The sequence below is a fragment of the Protopterus annectens genome, chromosome 10.part0 (assembly GCF_019279795.1).
Source record: "Protopterus annectens isolate FY-2018-M chromosome 10.part0, PAN1.0, whole genome shotgun sequence".
NCBI classification, from domain to species: Eukaryota; Metazoa; Chordata; order Ceratodontiformes; family Protopteridae; genus Protopterus; species Protopterus annectens.
The window spans coordinates 16,041,740-16,056,162 of NC_056744.1; the positions used below are offsets into that span (position 1 = coordinate 16,041,740).

At 37.4% G+C, this 14,423-nt stretch overlaps 1 protein-coding gene across 3 annotated transcripts in view; it reads right to left on the bottom strand.

Moving 5' to 3' along the window:
* The window catches only part of MYO15B (myosin XVB), a 1,190,858-nt gene that overhangs the window by 154,243 nt on the left and 1,022,192 nt on the right, over window positions 1-14,423 (bottom strand). For all 3 annotated transcript variants that reach the window (XM_044084949.1, XM_044084950.1, XM_044084948.1), the window contains one exon: window positions 8,686-8,780. In XM_044084949.1, the coding sequence (XP_043940884.1) occupies window positions 8,686-8,780 (95 nt within the window). The remainder of the gene's footprint in view (window positions 1-8,685; window positions 8,781-14,423) is intronic.

Here is a 14,423-nt window from a genome sequence, read left to right on the forward strand (position 1 = left end):
AAAATTCATGCTACTGCAAAACTTGTTATTCTATCAACTTTCTACGTTTGTAAGAGCAATATTTAAAAATTGTCCCTATTTTTGGGCTTTTTCCCACTTTTATAAATGGCTTTGTCCAGATTTCTTGCTCTAAAAGGTTGAGAGGTATGCTTAGAAATGAGTATATTAGAGGGTCAGCTCAGATTGGATGGTTTGGAGACAAAGCCAGGGAGGCAAGATTGCGTTGGTTTGGACATGTGCTGATTTGTTCATATTCCTAAGTATATTGCAGCATTTAATGAGTTAACTGCCACAATGCACTTAACATTACTTTCAGTTCTTATTTATTTGAGCTATTTTTAATAAAAAAGCCTTGTAAACTTTTTCATTAAACTAAATCCCAAATAAATTTAGTGTATCCCTCAGTGATGTCAACTGAGGAATGATGTGACGTGCATACATAGACTTTAATGAACGTATCTTAGCACATTTCAGATAATGCACCCATTAAAGTCTATGGATGCACTGCACACTTTCCCTAAATTAACGGCATTGAGGTTAAAGTTTGCTGGTTAGCTTCAGTGACAATATTATGGGGAAAGTGGTATTTTTCAAAACTGATCATAAAAAAGAAGCAGCTGAAAATGATTGCTGATGAAGCAAAAATGCTGTTCAACGCATACAGCACAAACTGTGGTAGCAAGGTACATTTATTTTGATGAGCAAATCACTTTACCTACTGCGTACAAGCATAAGAAACACTGATGGACTGAACTTGCAAAATTTGATGGGGAGAGATTCTGGTCATTGTCTGGTTATTTGAATGTGGCTCCTGACTAATTTGGGTTCTTTAGGCATGTTACTGCTGTTTATTGTCTTTAAATAAATGGACATTGTCTCCTAGTTTCTGCTACTGTAGTCTTATTAATAGCATTTTACATTATTTTTAACATTGCTTTCTCCCATCATCTTTTGTTCTTGCATCAGCCTGTCTGGATTCTATTTCTAGAAGTCTGACTGATTTTTGATGTGTTTGGTATTTTCTGCATCATCTGGATGCCATTTTTATTATTGTTCTGTTTTGTGGTCATCATTTAGCATTTTTCATTTTTCAGCTTCAGTGGCATTTTAATCAATTGCCTAGCTTATTTAACTGTAAAATCTGATTTACTGTAGACTGTTTTAAGGACTGCTTTGGTGTTCACACTTAGGCAGCTAGTCACTTCTACATTAGCTCTAGTTCAATCTGTTTTGGTAATTTAGTGGACTTAGCCATCTGATTGCACACGGGCCAGTTGCTAGCATTCTTCCCTTTTGTTTCTCCTTGTTTACCTTGTCACTTGTCATACCTTTAGGAATTGCAGGAGTTCATGCATCTTGAAAACGCAGATGTGATGCTAGCCACATTCACTGGTGTGAAAAGGCTCTGAAATTGGAAGATGTAGAGATTGCACTGCTTTGTAGCTACAACCATGGGATGAAACATCATGCAGAGTAATCTTATTCTTGCACTTTGTGCTTGTAGATCAATTATGTCATGAATGGCAGGCATGTGGGATATGTTTTCGAAGTTTTAACAAAGGTGTTTTATTCTAATGCAAGGTCAGCTGACAGCAAATACGGGATTTTATATTACTTGCTGTGGTCTTGTGATATGACATTTCTTGAGTCACACCTTGAACCTTGTATCATTGAGGCTAATACCTTAACCATTATACCAATATTTTTAAAACTCTTCTAAGACTAAAAGAAAAAAATAATATACTCTGCCTTACAGACTGCAACTTTAGGCCTTCATCCACTCATGTCGAAAAAAGTGTTGGTGCATATACGGTGCACCTTCTGTGAGAGATCTTTAAGCCCACTATCAGGGGTTAAGTAATATCAGAATTTACAGTTACTTTGCCATTATATAGTTAGTTGGCACAATCGTTAAGGTCTTTGCCCCTCATGCACAAGGTACAGGATTCAATCCTGACATGCTGCACAATGCCTATGTGGAGTTTACATTTCCTCCCTATGTCTTAGTGGGGTTCATCCCACCTCCCAAAAGCATGCTGGGTGCTTCCACCTGAAAGCTCACCCAAGAATCAAGTTTGTCGGTAGTAGCACATACTAGATGGTATCTTTTGAGAGAAGAGTTAAATCGACCAACTGCTTTGGGCATCAACTTTGTGGTGCACTATCCTCTAGATGGAGGGTGGCTTATGTATAAATGGCATGTATGCAATTTTTTGTACTGTAAGTAGTTGTACATAAGTTAGGTGATTAGGAAGTTCAAGCCACTTTAGAATTTTAGGTAGTAAGTAGTGGTATGGAAGGTGGGCGGGGAGGCGTTTATTGTAAATTTGACAATTTTGTTATCGCATATTTCAAACTTTTGCATTTAGGAAAGTTTGTAAGTTAATGAGAACTGGGGATACATGAAGCAGAGAGGGTAGTAGGGGTATATTGCCAGCAAGGATGGCTCCAGTAGCTATATTTAGGAAGTGTTTTTGTCTGCAAAGCATCCCTAATTTTTGGTGTTTTTTAAATATTATTGTAAATCTTTAGATTGAATATAAGTTTGTCATATGTTATCATGCCTAGTAACTTTATATGAGAAACAACTTCAATTTCTGTGTAATTTAGAGAACGATTTTAAATTGGTTATTATTAATAGGAATAGTTTGGTTTTATTATGGTTTAAGAGAAGGTTGGCATTAATGAGTCAAGTCTCAATGGAGGAGAATGCATCTTGCATTATTTGTTGAAGATGTGACAGGTTATTAGATGCCAAGCACTGAGGTGTCAGCGTATTGGATTAGTGAGGCTTGACAGAGGCAGTGTACAGGTTATTGATGAAAATATTGAAAAGGAGGGGGCCAAGAATGGAACCTTGTGGGACGTCTGTAAGATTGGGTAGATATAGAGAGAGACAGAGCTTTGCCATTTTACATGTTGTATATTAGACAGGTAGATATTAGTCCAAGACTGGATAGTTGCAGTAGGAGTTTAGAGTGAGAGACTGTTCTGAAAAGTCAAGGAATGAAGAGGAGTCATGTTTGCCTGAGTATCTTGCTTTATTTACTGTGTCTGTGTATGGGTCAAAAGCCATGCTGAGTGAAATTAAGGAGTTGGTTTTGAAGGAGATATTGGAGCAGTTTTTAAAGGATACATTTTTCTAAGTGTTTAGAAAGAGGGGACACTATTGCAATGGGGCAGAAATGTCCAGATTTAGGGAACATGTTCTTTGTGTAGCTCTATTGCTTAGGATACTTATCAGGTATGTTATGGCTTCCTCACCTAGCTTCAGGTATACTGGTGGCAGATTGCTGGCAGAGATAGAGCATTGTTTTAGTTTTTAAGTAGTTTTTGGTAGGTTCTGGAGTTAACAAAAAGGATGGGGGAGTAGTGTTGGTAGCTAGGATTCAAACTGGAAGTAGGGGGGCATTATGAAGTGTTATGCTATTTACTGGTATTTCTAGCAAGGGGTTGTTAGGGGGAGGTTTGCTTTTGGTTAAGGAGGTAATGCTTTCAATTATGTAAGTATTGAAAGCTGTTGCAGTTTGCAGTGGGGTACTATCAGGGGATGGTCTAGGTTCAGTAGGGAATTAACTGAAGACCAGACTTTTTTTTGATTAAATTTGTAGTTGGAGTGGATGCATGTATAGAATAGTTTCTTGTCAAGTTTAACATGTGTTGTTTTTTTACCTGGTTACAGAGTTTCCTAAAGGTTTGAAGGTTATTCGTTGTTTTGTCGATCTTTCCATGCTTTATCTTTACTATGCCTAATGTTCTGGTTTGTCCGGAAAGCCAAGGGGAGTGCTTTGTTTTTATTCTTCTACTGCAGGGAGAAGCAAAGCTATTTAGAGTGTTTAGGAATAATGTGCTGCATTTAAAAGGAGGGTTTTTAGCATAATTCAGATGATGGCTCTTAAAATGTTGAGAAAAGTCTGTTGACGGTCTTTTGATAGAGTGGATGTAGTTTTATACTGATAAGACTTGGCCAAGTGGGTTATACTTCTAAGGGCATATGCTGAGAGATAGTCATGGAGAGAACTGGGAATTGTACCAGCAGTCATATACTTATTGGGTCAGAAACCATTATACAAGAATGGTGCCTTTATCATATGTTTTGCTGTATCTAGTGACCTGAGTGAATCCAAATGAGTTTATATTGGAGGCTGGACAATTAGTGGTTAGGTTATGCCAGAGTAAATTGATCTCACCTATAATGATGTTTTTTTTTCACTTTAAATGGTATTAGATATCCAGGAGGGTATAGCTTTCAGAATGGTAATATTATTACCTGGGGTACCCTGAGCACAACAATGCATATACTTTTTTTCTTATTCAAATTAAGGAAGGTGATGAGTAGTTCTGCATTCTGGAAGTTTAGCTAAAATCCACAAGACAACAAGGTTTATTAAACAGATAAATATTAAAACGGATAAGCGCTTTTGGAACTTCCTTCTTCAGATCTTGAAAACATTCTGCAATGATTGGTTCTTTATACAGGGGCTTGCCCAATCAAATCTTTTTCTTCAGCCGATGCTCCTTAATAAAGGCTTAACCTTTATCTCTAGACTAAAAACAAGACTAAGTGAATTTATTATTGATTTAAAATGCTTTGCAAGGAATTTGACATTAAAAAACTTGTTTAAAGATGACAATAAAGCACAAGCTGAGCCAGTTGCACCACTTTTCAGAAACACCTAGCCTCATGATTCCACCTGTACATCCGGTTACAGAGACCTTTGTTAAAGTGTGTAAAGATGAAGTAACTATAGTAAGGAACAACAGAGGCACTGGCAAAGGACAATGCTTTTATAATTTATGTCATGATGAGCATCAAGCTTTGAAAGAATTAATGAATAATGATTCCTTAATATTTAGACCAGCTGATAAAGGAGGAGCCTTGGTGGTATTAGATAAAGCATGGTATGTTGCTAGAATGAGTGAGCTCCTGAAAGATGTGGCTACATATCAACGAATACAGAGTTTTGAGTTAGACAAGATTATCAGGAATGTGAATATCGAACTACAAGATCTTATGTTGACCAGGGTAATTAGCCGGGATCTTTTAAATTATTGTACTGTTCATTCTCTCATTATTCCTGCCACTCAAGGTCTACCAAAAATTCATAAAGATTCAGGTAACCCACCCATGTGTCCAATAGTCTCAAGGAATGGGTGGGTTATGAAGCCCATTTCGATTTTTATTGAGCAGTAGTTGAAAAGAGGACTAGTTAGAATCAATACTGTGCTGAAAGATACAGAATTTTTCTTTTAAGTTTATCTACACTTAATAAGAATGTGTATGATGTGGGAACAGCATTGATGGTTACTATGGATGTTCAAAGCCTGCTTATAGTTATCCCCAATGATTATGGGATAGAAAATGTACGAAGATTTTTGGCATCAGTTGCTTCTTATGACAGGCAACAGATAGTACAAATGTGCATGTTGTTGAATATTATTTTGGAAAATAATGTACTGACATATAATAATGAGTATTATCTACAGAAATGGGGTATTGTCATGGGCACCCCATGTGCTAATTCATACTGTAATTTAGTATTGGCATAATGGGAGAAAGATTTTGTGTTTAAAGATCTGAATAGATGGAGTGAACATCTCATTATTTTATAAACATTTTGTGGATGACATTTTCTTTGTTTGGAGAGAAGATATTGTGCACATGAATCTGTTTGTGGAATATTTGAGATCTACCACTAGCTTCCTGGAGTTTGAAGTTTATTCAAACCCATGGAGAATTGATTTTCTTGATGTGACCATCTTTAAGGATGAAATAGATGTTATGGACATGACGATGTATTGTAAGTCATGATGGCACAACCACCTGTTGCATCGCAACAGTATGCATCCAAGCTATGTTTTTCCACAGGTTATTAAGAACCAGTTTTTGAGGGGTTCAAGATTAATGACTAAGAGAGAAGATCAGGAAGTTGAGACAGGACAAGTAAAAGAGTGATTATATATCAAAGAGATTATAAGATCACAGAAACAGAAAAAGGTAAAAAGAAGTGGACTCAATTAGTCCAGCTAGAAGAAAACCTTATTCCCATTGAGATCAAGGTTATATGTTAGATGCAAAGAGGGGTGATATGGGAAGTATGAGATATGCTATCACCTACATGCAATATGTCCAACGGATATGTAAAATAATAAAAGATAATTGGAAGGTCTTGATAGCGGATACATCTCTGAAGAATATAGTGGGGAAGTACCCAAATTTTCCTTTAAGAATAAACCTAATTTAAAGAGACTTATGTAGTGAAAGACATATAGGAAAGAAACCTCTTACCATGAAGAAAGGCCCATACAGATGGGATAAATGTAAAGCTTGTCCACGTATTAATACCACCAAAAGATTTATACACCCCATAACACAGAAAGAATTTCTACTGAATACATATGCTGATTGTACTACAAAAAATGTAGTCTATGTTGCCATTTGTGAATGCTGTCAACGTTTTTATATTGGCAAAACCAACTGTCCATTTAAAACTAGGATTCTTAAGCACATGAATGAAATTAAACATAGGTCAACTACAAATGCATTATCTCAACATATCATGCGGTTTTCAGGGCATACATTTTCTTATATGATTTTGGAATGTGTTATAGAAGGATCAAGGAAAGGTGATCTTCTAAATAACACTGAATGTAAAGAGCTATTATGGATTGTTGACTTAAGAGCGGACGTTGAACCAGGTCTTAATGCTGTTTTTCCCCTTAAACCGGCCCTGAAGAGGTGTCAGCTAAAGAAAAAGATTTGATTGGACAAGCCCAAGTATAAAGAACCAATCACTGCAGAATGTTTTCAGGATCTGAAGAAGGAGGTTCCAAAAGCGCTTATCTGTTTTAGTATTTATCTGTTTAATAAACCTTATTGTCTTGAAGATTTTAGCTATTCTATGTTTTAATACGTTTTTGAGCTTTTATATTCTATTTGATTTGCTTTGTTCATTCTGGAGGTTTAGGATAAGTTCTACACACTGGGTAATTGTATAGGAACTGGGATATAGTACAGCTCATAGGTTCATAGGTGTATACTAGGCTAACAACCATTAGGACCTTTATAAGCCTAGTCATGCAAGCCAAGTGTATTCCACAGGTTATATATTTTTCGACATTCATATGGGGGTTTATGCTGGTTACAGCATGATTTACTGACTGCATCTGTCCATCAGAGACATAGGCACCAAGACAGGGATGAATTTTTTTTGATGGGTCTACTTCTCTTTTTCAAAATTATACTTGTTCATACAAGAGAAGATCGAGACCCAGTTTAGCGAAAGTGCACTTAACCGAAACTCACTTTATTGATCTTGGACTGCATTCCTGCACTTAGTATATATAAGTAGCAAGGGTCTGGTCCAGCAAACAAAAACACATTTTACAGGGGGGCTTGCTCCCCCCACACCCCCACTACTTATATATACTAACTCTGAGATAGCACTCCAGTGGGGAATAGGTATACTTCCTTTTCCCCACTGTACTGTAGCTCGGTAAAGTGAATTTCATGAAAGTGTACTTTTGTTAAACTGGGTCTCAATCTTCTCTTGTTTGGACAAGTCTAATTCCAAACAAAAGAAGATACACAGTCCCTTTCTGTACTCAAATCTGCTACCAAGCAGCAGAAAGAAGAGGCATTACCTTTTTATTCACAATTGCAAGTTTAAATAGGGAGAAACACTTTATAGTCTTACCCCTCATTCACTAAGCTAGTCTTTTCCTTGCAGAAAGCCCCAGAATCAAAGAGGACAGGTGAAATCTTACAATTGTGCACAAAATAAAGAAGTAACCTGCTCTACAAACCTTTTAAAAAAGACAGTACCCTTCTGCAGCACACTACCAAGCAGCGGAAATAAATTATATAAATCGGAGCTGCAAGTTTAAAAAAAGGATAACCTTTACAAACATATAACCCCCCTCCTCCACACAAACACACACACACACGCACACACACACACACAGTCTTTTTCCTACAGGAAAATCCTGAAACCAATCCAAAGAGATAAAAATCTTGCAACTGTGAGTAAAATAAAGCAGTAAACAGCTCTAAAAAGACAGCCCCTCTCTGCAGCCAAGAGTTTAACCTCAGGCTATCAGCCCTAACATCAAACAGCAGAAACAGAAGGTATTACTTGCAGTTGCAAATTTAAATAGGAATAAATCGTTACAGACATACACACTCCCTTCATTCATCTATCATCTAATAGTTTTCATATAGTCAGGCCCTGAAAACAAAGGGGAAATGTGGAATCTTACAATTATGAGTAAAATAAAGGAGTAACCTGCTCTAAAAGTCTTTTAAAAAATATGGTCCCTCTTTGCAGCCAAAACTTTTACCATGTGCTGGCAGCCCTATTACTACGTAACAACTCATACTATCAGTCTTCAATCTTGCCTCTTCTTATCATGCCATCATTAAGGTGGGAATCTGCACAGTATATGGAAATAATCGTCACAGCATGAGCAGCTTTAAGAGAGTGCACTTTGATTTTTGGTCCCACTTTCCTTCTTACTGTTCCACTTCTAGTGATATTAATATGTTAAATCTAACACACATTAATTTACATTATTTCCTTGCCTTGATATTTTCTGTGTAGGTGTTTTGTTGTAAGAGGTCATGATATAAATCTAATAAAAATTTGAAAGACTTAACAACATAGAACATGAAAAAAATGGCATTACCAGAATAGCTTCCATTTCCAGTTGGGAAGGGGGGTTTCTTCGACCTCCATATAACAAAGATCGCCGCAGGTTCTCTTCACAGAGCTTAGCAATTTCTTGGATAAATGTACAAAGAATTATTTTAAGAACTTGCAAATGTTTATTTCATAATTAAATAAGTTACAATACACTGTTGTGCTCATGGATGCTTTAGAACTGGATTCCCTTCCCAGCCACATGTTAGCAAATCCTAAGGAACTTAATTAGTCATCAGACCTTGTTAACCATAAGCTAATTTCTTGCCTGAGTAGTATATATACTTCACTTGTTCATCATGGGATAAGAGCTTTGCAAACTAGACATAATGAACTGAATACTGTCTTACTTGGGAAGCATATGTGAATTACTTGGAATGTGCTGTACACCATTTCTTGATAATAACACTGCAATGCTTCCTTAATTCTTAAACTTCCTAAAATGTTCCACATTTGACACATACTACTGATTCTGGGTTAATTTTCTTGTGAATCTCATGAGTCTAGCTGTACTTAAATAGTAAGTGACATCAAAAACATCTGGGACAAGACTACAGATTGCTGGCGAGCCTGTAACTGTAACCTGCTTCTCAGGAATCAGTTTTGGATTAGTACTACTGTTTTGCTTTGGTAATGAAGGAAGGCTAGTATCTGTCCTTTTCATAGACCTTTTGAAAGCCTTTGAAATAGTCTCATACCCCATCCTCTTACAAATATTCTCAACTCTATGATTTGATGAAAGCTCTACTGCATAGTTTATTTTGCTAATGGATCACAGGATGTAAAATGGCGCACAGACTCTTCCCCTTTCCTCCCAGTTTTCACAGGCGTTTGCCGTGGCTCAAATCTTCTTCTCATTCTTTTCAACATCTTCGTTAATAAACTCCCAGAAGTTTCCAAGTCAGCCACAATAATTCAGTATGCCAATGACTCCACCTTCAAATGTAACACCCTAGACCATAACAACTTGTGGCAAATCCCTCAAGAATCATTCTCATCCATTTAAACTGGTTAACAGACTCACAACTTTTTATTAACACCCCCCCCCCCCAAAAAAGCAAGCATATTCTCTTTATCTTAAAATACCCCTTAGCCCAGAAATCCTCAGCAAATAATAAAATTTAAATTGTCCCACATACTAAGCTGCTTGGCATCTACATTGACAATAGCTTAAAATTTGACTACAGCATTCATCATAGAGTAAAGAAAACACACCAGAAAACTGGGTTCCCTATACAGTCAAAATGTCCTCACTGACCACACCAGGAAACATTTAGTCTCTATCCTCTACTCTCATCACCTCTCTACTCAGACTCTGTTTGCATCAACTCACAAATCTCTCAGCTCCCAAAGCTTAAACAATGCTATCATAAAGTAGCAAAATTTGCAGTAAATCACCCACAAAAATCCCACCACTGCCCAGCACTCAATGAGCTAAACTGGCTCAAACTTCCCCACTTGCTATCTTACTTACATCTCATGACATAACCTCATCTTTAAATCTACAAATTGTCTAGCTCTGTAAACATTAATCCAGCCATACAAACCAAATAGACTCCTTTGCTCAAAGCAAATGCTCCTCCTCCATGCCAGTAAATCCAACAATTTAGCTGGTGACAGACTATTCGCAAAGTATGTCACCAAAGTATGAAAAAATATACCTCTCTTTATAAATACAGTACATCTCAAACATTTTAAACAGAGGCTAAATTCATAGCTGTAGAATCTCCGGCTCTGCCCCTGTATTAACTCTGGATAAGTACCCCCTAAACTAAACCATAATTCTACACTTCTTCCTACCTTTCATCTACTTCTCTCTTATCTTGTTTTCACACCCCTTCTTCTATAGTCTCATCCACTCACCATAACTGACTAAACCGCTTCACTTTCCAACTCACTTCATCCTTCTCACGTTCACCTATAGAATCATCTCCCTCCATCTCCTCCTTCTCCCTCTTCTGTTAGTCTTTAGTCCAGCTGGTGACTAACATAAAAAAGCATAAAACAATGCTGCTTTTCTGCAACTTTATGTCTATTTGATGTCTTTGTTATGAAACTGCTAACGGAAGTACACAATGCTACAGGTCCACTGAAGTTTATGTCTGTATATTGAATTATGCTCATCATCTTCCTTTTCTCAAAACAATAATAGGTTCATAGCTTCATGGGTAAGTATTAGTCTAACTGCCCTTGTGGGCCATTTTAATCAAAACCTGTTTTCTTTTAAGCACTTGAAATAATCTATCCAATTAGCTTATAGATTGGCCTTAACTATCCCATGGTCGATAATTATATATTACCTACAATGAGAATAACTGAGATAAATAGATAATTTGTGGGGACCATGCATGGGATAAAGCATTTAAGGAACTGCCTCTGTCTGTAGTACAAGGGGCAGTCCTGGGGTTAATTTTCTGTTTCCCATTCATAGGTCTAAGATGTGCTTAATACAGACAGGGGTGAACTTTATTTTGTATGTATGGGGAGTCTGGTTCACAGCAGCAGAATCCTTTGGATAATATATCCATCCCTCCAAGCTGTTCTGTTGATGTTGCAGAAGAGGTTTAGATCCCTTCCATAGAATTAGTATTTTTAATGCCATTTGACTTGCTGATCTGCAGTAAATCCATCAGCAATGAGTCAGTGGATGTCTTGTGTACCAGGCACAGGTCACCTCTTAGCAGTTTGTAGGATACCAAGTATGGTGACAGGTAGGGTTACCATATTTGGTTATATGAAAAAAAGGATGAAAAAATATGTGCTGGTATTATACCAGCACATATTTTTTCATCCTCTTTCTTTAGTCTTTAATGCGGAACATCGCAGTTCCACATTAAAGACAAGTTAGGGTTGCCAGATTCTTCACACTAGGTGAAGAGCAGTCTTTAGTCTTTAATGTGGAATATTGCATTAAAGTCAAGTAGCTCTGTCTTTGGCGATTTTTGATTGGCCCATATGCCGGTATACAAGCCAATCAAAAACGCACACAGCGAACCCTCTTCTGTTCATTGCGAAACATCAATCAGTTCCGCATTGAACAGAGCACCGTTTTTTGACTGGCTCGTATACCAGTATACGACCCAATCAAAAACTCACACAGCAGACCCTCTTCTGTTCATTGCGGAACATCAAGCAGTTCCGCATTGAACAGAGCTCTGTTTTTTGATTGGCTTGTATACCAGTATATGAGCCAATCAAAAACTCGCACAGTGGACCCTCTTCTGTTCAATGCGGAACATCAAACAGTTCCGCATTGAACAGAGCTCCGTTTTTTGATTGGCTCATATACCGGTATACGAGCCAATCAAAAAAAAAAAAAAAAAACAAAGCAGAGGAAAGAGGAAATAGGGAGGTCTGGTTTTGAAAATTCTGCGACAAATCGCAGAATTTTCAAAAACTGCCTGGACAGGAGCCCAAAAAAGAGGACGTGTCCAGGGAAACCTGGACATATGGTAACCCTAGTGACAGTGCTTTGAGATGGTCCATTCGGAAGATGTTGTTAAGGCCTTGTATCCTTTTAGGAAGGTATCTCTGTGGGCATTCCAGTTGTTGCATGTGACTGGAGAAATAAATGCCAAAGGGGGTATTATATTCAGTGACTGGCCTCATGAGGGCTGAGTGAAACAGGACAATGACATCCCTAGATCTAGGCACAATCGATTTGTTTATAAGATGTGCAATATAGAAGGACTTTCTTACAGCAATAGATATGCAGTGTTCAAAGGTTAGGTCATTATCTACATAAGTTCCCAAATCTTGAACAACTGGGTCAGCTCTTAGGGGCATATTGTCAATGTGGTCATTCACTGAGGTAGATAACTTCCCAAAGGATGCAGTAATTTATTTTTTTACATTTAGTTTCAGTCCATGATTTTGGCACTAGTTATTTATTTCAGAAAAACCTTCCTGCAGGATGGCTTTGTCATTTGGTGATTCAATGACTGCTCCTAGCTTGCAGTCATCTGCAAACGTAGTCAGCCAGAGCCCTTTGGTATTGGCCTTTACTTCAGAGAAGTAAATGCCAAACAGGAGATGACTGCTCTCTTTGTTAAGGTAACTTCTCCTATTTTGACTATCCGCATCCTATCTGTGAGCCAGCTGACAAACCATTGATCCAAAAATCTATTTCTGAGCCTTATTTTACTCTCTGCAATGAATCCATTACTATGCAGACTTTTCAGAATACTGTTGATTGGCTTTTCAATACAAAGTATACATTTTACCAAATGCCTTTATTCATTAGACTATGTATACACTTGTAAAATGCCATTTTTTCCTACACCATGTATAAATCTTTATCTAATGTGTATCATTTGGAGCTTTTCTCTCCATGCCTCCTCTGAAAAGGGGACTCTGTGCCTAGTCAAACTCTCCTGGTCAACAAATGCAATCAATTAATGAAAATAAATAAATACAATTTAAGCAAGTTTTGCTTATTTTATTTTGTTTTCCTTGCTGAAAGTGAAGTATTGTGCTTTTTCTGTGTTGTTTCAATGTGTTACATCTGCTGCTTTCCCTCCATTTTAACTGTTACTGCTGTTTTAGTAGCATTTAGACACGATTTGATCACGTATCTCATTTGCTTTGCTGGTAATTGAAGTGTTGTGCTGAAAAGTCACCCAATTGCATTCATTAATTACAGTATTATATCCTTGTGCTCCATTTCTATTACTTATAACTCAGCAGCAGGTACAGCAAAGTGTTAATTAGCCTGTGAGCAGTCTGAAAGACAGTAGTTTCTCTTCAGTGAGAGAGAATAAGCGGCTGCTCTTTCTGGAGAGGTAGCATTACTGGCTGGAGCCAAAAGCTGTTTAAAAGCTGTTCTTTCACTGTTTTTTTTAATTCTTAGCTCAGCTATATTGCACTAAGCTGTGCTGTGTGCAGCACTGTGCAAAGCTGCACTCCACGGATACAGGCACTGTGATTGAAGTTTTATCCCTAGCAAGCCTAGCCACAGTTTATCTACTAGCAGGCTGTGCTAAAAGTGTTACCAATTTATTTAGGATCAAGTTAAGTTACTGGAAGCTATTTCAACCTTAGTAGAGAACCTTCACTAGTTAACTATTATACTGCAAATGTATTAAGTCTTATAATACCATTCAGATAAGTCTTATTTCTCCATATTTCTGTACTCTAATTAAATTCAGATGAGTCTTGTTTCCACAAAGTTCTACATTCGTGGACTAAATGGAAGGTCAGTGAGATTGACTTCCTCCATTTTCCAGACTCATAACACTTTGTATACATAGGTAGCGTGGAAACTTCCTGGTGTACTCAGACAATAAACTACTACTTACTCCTTCATTAGCTTTGAGAGATGCAAATATTTAATGAGGATGGAAATGACACTCTCACAAAAAAAAAAAGTCTGTGAGCACCATATCCCTCACTGCTGCTCCACCTAAATACATGGAAAATGATCATATCCTGAGGCTGTTGCCTAAACCTTCAAGGTCAAACAAAATCAGGTCTCAGCAGAAATTAAGTATTACAACACATGCTGCTACGTCCACAATAGAGAGTTACCAAGAAATAAAATCAGCTCAAACCAAGTACTCTTAAGCTGTCCACTAATAATAATAATGTACTGATGATTGGTGACTCTATAGTAAGACACACAAACCCAACTTTCATAAGGCTGGAGAAAAGCAGGCTTATGGTGAGCTGGTACTAAGTTCTCTGATGTCTCATAGGCCCTCAAGACCCTTAAGATGTACAAATAAG